Genomic DNA, 12,196 nt, shown 5'->3' on the forward strand with positions numbered 1-12,196 from the left:
GCAATAATTTTCTCAGAATGTAGTAGAGAAGATGATAGAAATGCATTTATTATAATTGCTTCACCATACCTTCACCAGATCAGTTCCATATTTTCGTGCCACTTCTTCCAAAGTTAGTTTATGATCTTCCTGTCAAAACAAAAAAAAATAAAGAGTTCCAGGTTTGCCACAATCTGTTATGCTGCCAGTAACTCAAGTTCTATGAATAAACAGGAGCATTTTTACTGTGGATTTTTAGTGCTATTTTTTGAAAAAGATATTCTAAGCCTTTTTTTTCTTTAAATTCATAATAAAAATAGCACAAATAAATAAATAAATGTATCTATGACAGAGAAACGTGTTGTAGATGTACATGCTTAAATCAACAGATTAAGTTATAGGGGAAAAAAAGCCTGATTTAAATAATATATAAAAAATAATATTTATAAAACTATATTTCTCCATGTAGAATTTCTGAATAAAGAAACCATTTGGGCTCCATAACAGCTATATCAAAATTAAGTCAAAATTAAAATTAACCCCAAACTCTGTGCTCCATAAAGGAAGGCAGATGTGCTGCTGTTTGGCTTAGACTGGCCAGCTGACGCTCTAAGCCACTCAGGAACCCTCCATTCTTAAAAACAGCTCGAAAAAGATACGTAACCTTTTCAAACAGTTTTTTTTATGAATGGGGAGCTACCGAGTGGCTTAGAGGATCTGACTGCTCTGAGACAATTAGCCATGCTCCTGCCCGGTGCTGCCAAAGCCTTCTATTATGACAAATTGTAAAAAAGTGGAAGAACAGAGGGTAGGGCGGTACTGTGCTGGAGCAAATCTTTGGGGTAAAACTGTTTGTGAGGTGTAAACTGGTCCCCCCCAACCCCTTTAACAATAAAATGAATGAAATAAATAGAGGATAATTTGGGACATGACGCGCATGTATGGTCAATTGCCGCTTATACATCCAATGCTTCTTGTAGGATATAAATAGTTTTCTATGAGTTTTATTGGTCAGTGCAGCTTAAGCGAATGTCTGGTAGCTGTCACTAGAGGGATGTTTAACCCTTTAAGATAAATATTGCCCTTTCTACAAAACTGCAGTGTTTTACCTTCAATGGTTAAACATACAGGACCACTGCACCCTAACTACTTCATTGATATTAAGTGGTCTGGGTGATTTTAGTGGTCCTTTAATATTTAAATTTGTTTACAAGAACGGGGTAGAAAATAAATGTCATACTAAACGCAGTTATCAACTCTAATAAACGGTCCCTAAAACAAACATTCAAAATCTGGAAAGCTTTATTAGAATAGGCAACTGGTTACAATATAATGTACATTTGGAAGAAAAAAAATATTTTTAACAGAAATTCTGTTATTTGAAAAAAAAAAAAAGTGCATGTTTGCGTGTGTGCCACATTTGTGTGTGCGTGCATGCGTGCCCAGAACGCTTTTAGCTCAGAGCATCATACAAATGCATTTTGCAAGCTTTATATTGTACAAGATTCCTTGTGATTCATTGTACTGTTATAGTATATATTGTCAGGGTTGATATATATTCTGTGTCCGATATTGTGAACAATACAATCTAACTGTACAGTGTAGTCAGACTAATTAACAGAAAAAAAGGAATAAAATACCCTACTTGGACCTTTACAATCTTAGCTCTCAAGCTCCTTTAGACAAAGTTTTTGCAGGCAGTCTCGAAAAATACATCTCTTACAATACGAAAAAAATGAAAAGAAATAACCTAGGGCCAAAATTTAGATATCACAAGGTAGAGGGCACAAAAAAAGGGGGGTAACCCCTAAATAGTGAATATCATAGAGAATAAACAAAAAAAGAAAAAAATGCCATTCTACCTGTGTATGATTTACTGAGAAGATTATAGGCTTAAAAAGTAACTTTTAATAAATAAATCTAAAAAACGGAGCCAGGTCAGCAACCCCTTATTTTACACTTTACTGCTTGACAGCAACCTTAATTTATTATCAATACGCTGCTATGATCTAGGCAGCTTTTGTGATATTTAACTGGCTAATCGCCGTCTGTCAGAAATCTGTCTGAGCTGAACCATCATCTTGGATCTTTCAGAGGTTAAGCACCATAGAACATTATCAATTATTGTATGTTGAGCTTACCCATGTCGTTAGTTGTACTATCATGTAGGGATTTACTTATCCATAAATCTTTTAACTATTGACAGCACTGGTTTAGCAGTTGTCTTATCTCCCCCCTCTTGTTACAGCTATTAGTGATATATAATATAGTATCACTTCTATTACTTGGGAATACCCTGATGTTATATTGTAGTAAAACAGTATTGCTTCAGCATTAGTGTTATTATGTATACACTTTTACAGCTTGTATAAGTAGTCACAGAGTTTTACTCGCTGTGTAGTCTCCACTCACTCCTGCTGTTCATATTATTATTTTTCTTTAATATATTTTTATTTTAGATTTATTTATTAAAAGTTACTTTTTAAGCCTATAATCTTCTCAGTAAATCATACACAGGTAGAATGGCATTTTTTTTTTTTGTTTATTCTCTATGACATCTCTTACAAGATCCATTATACACACAAATGTATCCTCTGCTTCCCATAACTAACCAAGAGGGTAGCTAATTAACCGTTTAATGTTTCATTTTTTGTAAAGATTGTAACACAGTAGCCACACTATAGTAATGATCGTATCAGAGAACAAGGTAAACAGATCAATGCTGTGATTTCGCAGGTTATACCAACCATCGTCACTTCTTTCTTCAGCTCATCCATTTCCTTCTCTTTCTGCTTCTTTTTGCCCCCACCATTGTCCGCGTTGGTGGCGGCTGGCGAATACTCCCGTCCATCCTGATAAATATAAAATAATTCAATGAAGCTTTGTAACGGGATGATTTAACATGTCCCCAAAGCCACTTTCTACAAACATACCCTATACAAAGCAACATCTGTGAAAATACAAGTTTTCGCCCAGGGCTGCCCAAAAGGTAGATTTCCAGATGTTGTAGAATGACAACTCCCATGATGCTTTGCATGCCCTTAGAATGCCTTTAGAATGACAAAGCAGTATGGTAGCTGTAGTTTAAAACATCTGGGGTCAACCTTTTGGGCACCCCTGTTTTAGCTCGCTTTTCCAACACACAGGCAAACATAGAGGGTCCTTAAACATAGAGGTCTGTTCACTAAGTTCCAAATGGAATCTTGTTGTCCACAGTTAACTGTTTTAGCTGAACGTTTACTAGGTCAAACCCTTTTTAAATTATAATATTACTGATTAAGTTAAATAAGAAGATACAGAGTTTTATACATTCAAAGGGCATGCTGGGTATATGTTATATTTAAAAGGGTGTCCTGCATCCTGTACTATCACTTTAAGTTTTATCACCCTGCATTTCTTTAGACTAATCCAAATAATTTTATTCTATTTTTAAACTGTGCTCAATTTAGTAACATCTCATGTAGAAGTAATCATTTTAATCCCTGTGCAAAATATTTTTCAAAACATAACATGATGATCTGTATAGCAATCGTAATTAAAGACGTTTTAAAACGCTGGCAGATAGCTTGCCTAGAGCAGTATAGTGGCCTGATTTAAACACTACTGTGAAAATTCCTCACTTCCCCAGCAGAAGGCAATAACCTGTGCCTGCTCTCCTGTTGTTGCTAAATGATAACTTGATGGCAAAAAAGCTAAAACGTTGGTTCAGCATTGCGAAAACGCAACAATGTTCCACTGTACCATTCTTGATAAGTCTAATTTATGACACACACCTGGTAGAGGTGTATTTACAGCGGGTTATGCCATCATATGTTTTAAAATAATGGCAACACCTGTATACCAAACTAAAGGTGGTGCTTCGAGTGTCCCTCGAAAGGAAATATCTAAACCACACTAAGCTAACTTTTTTATAAACACCCTCGAAACATGTATATTCAAAAAGACGGGAGAGATGGAAAAGGTTGAACTGTTGAATCCCAGAGAATAAATTCCTTGGGAAGCTTGACCCTAATCTCTATTTACCATCCAGAGATCATAGGTCATCCCAGCAAATAAAACATTCATTCCACCCGGACAAAAGCTGACGTTCTCAATGTCCCTTAAGATTTTCACCAGGATTCCTTTTGGCCAGATCTCTTTGGTTTAGGTAGTGAGAAAAACCTAGCTAACCTTTTGTGCTAAAAGAAAACTACAGTGAACTAGTGTGTTTCCCAACCACCCTTAAATGTTTTAACATATTGTTTATATCATTAGAGAAGCTGTTCTATTTTACTTGGTTTCTTTACGCATCGCTTGCATTCAGTAACTTCTTGCTTTAGTTAGGAAGGAATCACTGGATTGCCTTTGAATAGCAGGTGCGGCCTAATTACATAAACAAATGGCTTGCAGAAACAACTGTTTATATTTACTAAACGGAGTCAAGAGTGCTTTATGAACCGTAACATGAATTTATGTCTTCAAGGTCGCCTTTGGAAAGATACAAGGCTGGCCATTCATTTGGAATTGCACCTCCACCCTACAATAGGTATACCAGATCCATAATGTGTTCCCGGACAAGTGTCCCTTCTTTGTCTAGTTGGGAAATATTTGGATAGTTCTGCCCTGTACTTTATGGCAGCTGTACTCAGCATTTGTCTAAAGAGAGCAGTTTGCTTAGATAGCTCAGAGGACGTTTGCTTAGATAGCTCAGAGGACGTATTGCAGCGTGTGAGTTCTGCATACTGCTAGGCAGTGCCATCCATCAACATGTGATATATATCCAGGAAATCATGGTGAATCTGCCAGTGCGATGATAAAATCTAAATAATATGGCTAATCAGTGCGTTTTAAAAGGATGTCAATATGAAAATGAGTACATTTTGGTCCAGTTACCACAAAAAAACACTATAATTAAGCTCTTTTTGGGAAAAAGATGCCCACGTTTTATTTAGAGCTGTGTTCTGGAAATTAATACATATGTACATGGATCTTCATCTGATCTATATCCCCAGGGAGTCCCATCTAATCTATAATCCCAGGGAAATGTGTCTAATCTGTACCCACCAGGATCTCCATTGGTTCTGTACCCACCAGGATGTCCACCTGATCTATACCCACAGGAACCTCCATCTGATCTATACCCAGAGGGAAATGCATTTGATATATAGCCACAAGGAATGCCATCTGATATATACCCACCAGAATCTACATCTAATCTAAAACAACAGGGATCTCCATTTGATCTATATCCGTAGGAAAATCCATCTGATCTTCTTCTGATCTATACCCACAGGGATCTGTGTCTAATCTATAACCACAGGAAACCCAATCTGCTCTTTACCCACCATGATCTCCATATGATCTATACCCACCAAGTTCTCTATCTGATCTGTAACCACAGGGATCGCCATCTGATCTGTGCCTATAGGGACCTTCATCTGATCTGTATCCATCAGGATATCAAATTGATCTATACCCACAGTGATCTCCCTCTGATCTATAACCGTCAGGATCTCCATCTGATCTATACCCGCAGTGATCTCCATCTGATCTAGAACCTCAGTGATCTCCATGTGATTTATACCCACAGTGATCTCCATCTGATCTAGAACCTCAGTGATCTCCATGTGATCTATACCCACAGTGATCTCCATCTGATCTAGAACCTCAGTGATCTCCATGTGATCTATACTCACAGAGATCTCCAGCTGATCTGTACACACATAGATCTCCATCTGATATATTGCCACAAGGATCTCCATCTGATGTATAACAACAGGAAATGCCATCTGATCTATACTCACCTGGATCTTCAATCGATCTATACCCACCAGGCTCTCTATCTAATCTACAACAACAGGGATCTCCTTCTGATATGTACCCACATAGATCTCTATCTGATGTATACCCACAGAGATCTCCATATAATTAATAACCACAGAGATTTCCACCTGATCTATAACCCCAAGGATCTCCACCTGATCTGTGACAACTGGAATCTATACCTGCAGGGAAATCCATATGATCTGTACCCACAGGGGTCTCCATTTGATCTATAACCACAGGAAACACTATCTGATCTATAACCACATTGATCTTCTTCTGATCTATACCCACAGGGATCTGTATCTAATCTATAACCACAGGGATCTCTGTCTGCTCTGTACCCACCATGATCTCCACCTGATCCATACCCACCAAGATCTCTATCTGATCTGTAACCACAGGGATCTCTGTCTAATCTATAATCTCAGGAAAATCCATTTGCTCTATACCCACAGTGATCTCCATCTGATCTATACCCACAGTGATCTCCATCTGATCTATTCACACAGGGACCTCCGCCTGATCTGTACTCACAGGGTCTCCGTCTGATCTATAACTGTCCTATTGTGTTTTATACCCCACCTCCTATAGACTGTAAACTCATTTGAGCAGGGTCCTCAACCTATTGTTCCAGTAAGTTGTTTTTGTAATTGTCTTGTTTATAGTTTAATCCCCTCCTTATAATATTGTAAAGCGCTACGGAATCTGTTGGTGCTATAAAATGGCAATAATTATAATAATAATAATATACCCACAGTGATCTCAATCTTATCTTTAACCACTGTGATCTCTCCATGTGATCTATAACCACAGCGATCTCCATCTGATCTATACCCACAGTGATCTCAATCGTATCTATAACCACTGTAATCTCAATCGGATCTATACCCACAGTGATCTCCATCTGATCTATAAACACAGGGATCTCCATCTGATCTCTGACTGACATATATCCAATAGGGAATGCTATGTCAATAATGCTAATATAGGCTTTAGGTGATACCTATAGACAAGGATCTTCCAAGGATATAAATATAGGGCTTTCCAGATGATCCTTTTACATAGTGATCTACATGTTTAGGTGATTCATATGAAAACACAGTGTTACCCAAGAGGTCCATACATACATCTCCTGATGACACACACAGTGATCTCATATAACTTAATCCACAGATACATTGCTCTCATCTAATCCATATGAACATTTATCTCTAGGTGGGAGTCCATGCACAGAGTTATCATTGCTTGATCCACATATAGTAACATCCTAGGTCTTTCATACAATCCATGATCTCCGTGTGATCCATACACAACCACCGACCTCCTTGTGATCCACATTCATTAATCTCCAGGTAATGTATGCACACAAGTGATACCCAGAAGGCCCATGTGCGCTGAGCTCTACGTGATCCATACTGTGATCGCCAGGGGAGACTTTCCCATGGTGACCTCCAGATGGAGATGGTATCTTTAAGTGATCCATATACACAGGGATTTTCAGATGGTGGTCCATACACAACATAATCTCTAGGTAATTAATACAGGTGGGGCACCCAGGTAATCCATACACATACTGATCTGCAGCTTGTTCACACATCTCCAAGTGATCCGCATATTGATTTCCTGGTCATCCACACACACACACATACACACACAGACCTAGTGATCTCAATGTCATCCATACATACTCCGAGTCAGGGATCCCAAGATAATCCACACTTGCACTGATCTAGACGTGACACATACACACAGCAATGTCCTCACGCACAGTGGTCTGCAAGTAATCCACACACATTGACCTCCAGGTCATTCATACACAAAGTGATCACCAGGTGTGTGTAAATCACTTATTGCTGAGTGTTTCTTGCGCATGGTGATCACAGGGATATCCGCACATACACAAAGATTTCCAGGTTATCTAGACACTGATCTCCACTGGAGGTTATTCCAGGTTATTAACTCTAGGTTATTCGCACATACATTGTGATATCCTGGTGATCCATATATGCATAGTTATGCACACTATGTGATCTCTAGGTGATCCACACATCCAATGATCTCTAGGTGATCCACACATCCAATGATTTCTAGGTGATCCACACATACAATGATCTCTAGGTAATCCACATCCAATGATCTCTAGGTAATCCACATCCAATGATCTCTAGGTGATCCACACATACAATGATCTCTAGGTAATCCACATACAATGATCTCTAGGTGATCCACACATACAATGATCTCTAAGTAATATTCACGTAGTGAACTCCAGGTGATTTGCACATAGTGATCTAGGATATCTACACATACAAGCAGTGGCGTACATACCAGGGTCGCAGGGGTCGCGGCTGCGACCGGGCCCGGCCCACCAGGGGGCCCGGCCGCCCCTGCGACCCTGTATGTACCCACTGGGCCAGCCTCTTCTCCTGGGGGGCCCAGGAGCCGGCCACCTCCGGGCCCCCCCGAGGCTGGCCCTGCTTACACCCGGCGGGCAGTCAGGCTGGCCGGTGCGCGAGGGAGTACTCTCCCCTGAGTGCTTCCTCTTCAGCTCCCTCGTGCACCGCACTGATACCGGAGCCGGAAGATGACATCATCTTCCGGCGCCGGCATCCCTACGCGGCGCGCGAGGGAGCTGAAGAGGAAGCACTCAGGGGAGAGTGCTCCCTCGCGCACCGGCCAGCCTGACTGCCCGCCTAGGAGCCCAGCAGCACCACTGGACCCCAGGGATTCCCCTCAGCACTCCAAAAGGTAGGGAGGCTGGGGGGATTAAATTTAAAAAAAAAAACATGTGTAAGTGTGTGTGAGTGTAAGTGTGTGAGTGTAAGTGTCTGAGTGTTAGTGTGTGTGAGTGTTAGTGTGTGTGAGTGTTAGTGTGTGTGAGTGTTAGTGTGTGTGAGTGTTAGTGTGTGTGAGTGAGTGTGAGTGAGTGTTAGTGTGTGTGAGTGTTAGTGTGTGTGTGTGTGTTAGTGTGAGTGAGTGTTAGTGTGTGAGTGTTAGTGTGTGTGTGTGTGTGAGTGTAAGTGTGTGTGTGTGTGTGAGTGAGTGTGTGTGAGTGAGTGTGTGTTAGTGTGTGTGTGTGTGTGAGTGTTAGTGTGTGAGTGTTAGTGTGTGTGTGTTAGTGTGTTAGTGTGAGTGTGTGTGTTGGTGCTTGTGTTAGAGTGTGTGTGTCTGCTAGTGAGTGTCAGTGAGTGTGTCTGTTACTGAGTGTGTTTGTGTGTGTGTGTTAGTGAGTCTGTTTTATGTCTGTTAGTGAGTGTGTTTGTCAGTGAGAGTGTATGTTTTGTAAGTGAGTGTGTATGTATGTCTGCCGCTGAGTGTGTCTATGTCAGTAAATGTGTGTGTCTGTTAGCTAGTGTGTATGCATTTGTTCGTGAGAGTGTGTGTGTGTGTGTCTTCAGCACTTACCTTTCTCCAGCGCCGGACTCCCATGGCGCTGGGGATCCCTCCGCCTCTTAGCTCCGAATGCGCATGCACGGCAAGAGCCGCGCACGCATTAAAACCGCCCATAGGAAAGCATTACTTAATGCTTTCCTATGGACGTTCAGTGTCTTAAAATGGCGGAAGCGCCTCTAGCGGCTGTCAGTGAGACAGCCACTAGAGGCTGGATTAACCCTCAGTGAAACATAACAGTTTCTCTGAAACTGCTATGCTTTCAGCTGCAGGGTTAAAACTAGAGGGACCTGACACCTAGACCACTTCATTGAGCTGATGTGATCTGGGTGTCTGTAGTGGTCCTTTAAGTGTGTGTGCATCTGCATGCACTGGCGTACATACCGCGGTCGCAGCCCTGCAACCCCTGCGACCAGGTGCCCGCCGCAATGTGTTGCTGCCCCGGCCCCCGCAGAGTAAGCGCGAGGGGTGGGGGGGGCCCACGGATCAATTTTCGCACCGGGGCCCCATGGGTCATGTGTACGCCACTGCATACAAGATATTTTCAGATGACAACGCAGTGATCTCCAGGTGATCTAGACACAGTGATCCCCAGGTAATTCATGCACACAATATGATCTCCAGATGGATTATCCACATTGATCTCTAGGTAATCCATGCACACAGAGAACTCCAGGTGATCCACATATAACTGTGATCTCCAGGTCATCCACATGTACACAGAGATCTCTCAGTGATCTACACATACAATGATCTCTAGGTGATCCACACATACAATGATCTCTGGGGGATCCACATACAATTATCTCTAAGTGATCCACATACAATGAACTCTGGGGGATCCACACATACAATGATCTCTAGGTTACCCACGTAAAATGATCTCTAGGTGATCCACATACCATGATCTCTGGGGGATCCACATACAATGATTTCTAGGTTACCCACATACAATGATCTCTAGGTGATCCACACATGCAATGAACTCTAGGTGATCCACATACAGTGATCTCTAGGTGATCCACATACAGTGATCTCTAGGTGATCCACACATGCAATGAACTCTAGGTGATCCACATACAGTGATCTCTAGGTGATCCTCATACAATGATCTCTGGAGGATCCACAGACAATGATCTCTGGGGGATCCACATACAATGATCTCTAGGTTACCCACGCACAATGATCTCTAGGTGATCCACATACAATGATCTTTATGTGATCCACATACCATGATCTCTGGGGGATACACATACAATGATCTCTAGGTGATCCACACATACAATGATCTCTAGGTGATCCACATGCAATGATCTCTGGGGGATCCACACATACAATGATCTCTGGGGGATCCACATACAATGATCTCTGGGGGATCCACATACAAGGATCTCTGGGGGATCCACATACAATGATCTCTGGGGGATCCACATACAAGGATCTCTGGGGGATCCACATACAATGATCTCTGGGGGATCCACATACAAGGATCTCTGGGGGATCCACATACAAGGATCTCTAGGTTACCCACGTACAATGATCTCTAGGTGATCCACATACAATGATCTTTAGGTGATCCACACATACCATGATCTCTATGTGATCCACATACAACGATCTCTAGGTGATACACATACAATGATCTTTATGTGATCCACATACAATGATCTCTGGGGGATCCACAGACAATGATCTCTATGTGATCCACATACAATGATCTCTGGGGGATCCACATACCATGATCTTTATGTGATCCACATACCATGATCTCTATGTGATCCGCATACAATGATCTCTAGGTGATCCACATATACAATGATCTGCAGTCATAGTAATCAGCAACTAAACTTTAAACAGTGTCATTAATTTTCTGTTAATATGTATTTTCCATGTCACTAAATACTACTGTATCACAGCATGCAATTATCTCAATACATTGTAAGACAACTTACAACTACTCTGGTGCGTTCAATTTCTACACATCTGAATAAGATGTTTAATTCATGGGATGAGTGACCTCATTCTACTTAGGATATATAAACAGTGCTACTAGAATTGTATTATAATTAATAAAAACAAAATACTTAACACATATACAGTATTTTTCTATATCACAACATATAAAAACGTAACACCTGCATGAAATCCACCAAGATCATCTAAATTGTGATAGTGCCATTTCTAGCTATTCATGTATCTAACCCCAGCATTAAGATCCTCCAGGACAAAGTCTTGATGGTATAATGTGTGCACATAACTTCACTGATAAATGTACTCATTAAAATATTTATACCGCAAGGCACCAACATGTTCTGCGGCACTGTAATAAAAAATATACACACAGTCAAGTGAGCACACAAGAAGACCTGTATGAATGTACAATAAATACGTACCCCTCTCCCCATCTTTTTATGTTCCCTGGGAAATTCTCTGGTGGGAAGTCAGTGGTCCTAAAATGAAGAAAAAAAAATACCAATAATAATAAAAACCAAGATTGAATGTAAATATTCTCTAAATAGCTGTCAGTAGGTCTTTCTCCTTCTGTGGAAAGGATCACTTGTTGAAATTGGAGCTGGTTTGGTCAAAACTCCTCCCTCCCTATTGGAGATTGGGGGCCTTCCATCTGCCCCCCTGAAATACTGAAGCCAGCTGAAAAAGTTTGGCTGGGAAGCTTGGGAAGGGGGGAAGACAAAAAGCCCTACCCCCGTCTTGTCCCTCTGTTGTTTTGTCTCTGCCGTTCTCTCCTTTGCTTTATGTGTCTGTCACTTTGTATTTTCTCATTTCTTCATTCTCTCTTCTCTTTTGCTCTCCCTTCCTCCCGCCCCTCTCTGCCCTTATTTCTAAATTTATCTTTTATTCTCAGATCCATTCCTCGCCCCTCACATCACTTGCCTCGTTACGCTCGCTCGTTCCATTTCCTCCACTTTTCTACACGTTAATTAATTTCTCTTTCCCCGGCAATTCTCACTATTTCTCTTCCCATTATTTTCTTACAATATTCCTCTGCCATTTCTCTAATGAT

General features: G+C 41.0%; 1 protein-coding gene across 1 annotated transcript in view; it reads right to left on the bottom strand.

The window, feature by feature from the left end:
* LOC134582960 (sodium/potassium-transporting ATPase subunit alpha-2) overlaps positions 1 to 11,934 on the bottom strand; it is an 83,139-nt gene extending 71,205 nt beyond the window's left edge. The window contains exons 1-4 of the mRNA XM_063439684.1: positions 11,877 to 11,934; positions 11,568 to 11,624; positions 2,727 to 2,831; positions 70 to 129 (exon numbers count right to left, since the gene is read on the bottom strand). Coding sequence (XP_063295754.1) covers positions 70 to 129; positions 2,727 to 2,831; positions 11,568 to 11,579 — 177 coding nt within the window. The 5' untranslated portion in view covers positions 11,580 to 11,624; positions 11,877 to 11,934. The remainder of the gene's footprint in view (positions 1 to 69; positions 130 to 2,726; positions 2,832 to 11,567; positions 11,625 to 11,876) is intronic.
* Between the last annotated feature and the right edge of the window lie 262 nt (positions 11,935 to 12,196).

The sequence above is a fragment of the Pelobates fuscus genome, chromosome 13 (genome assembly GCF_036172605.1).
Source record: "Pelobates fuscus isolate aPelFus1 chromosome 13, aPelFus1.pri, whole genome shotgun sequence".
In the NCBI taxonomy this organism is placed as follows: domain Eukaryota; kingdom Metazoa; phylum Chordata; class Amphibia; order Anura; family Pelobatidae; genus Pelobates; species Pelobates fuscus.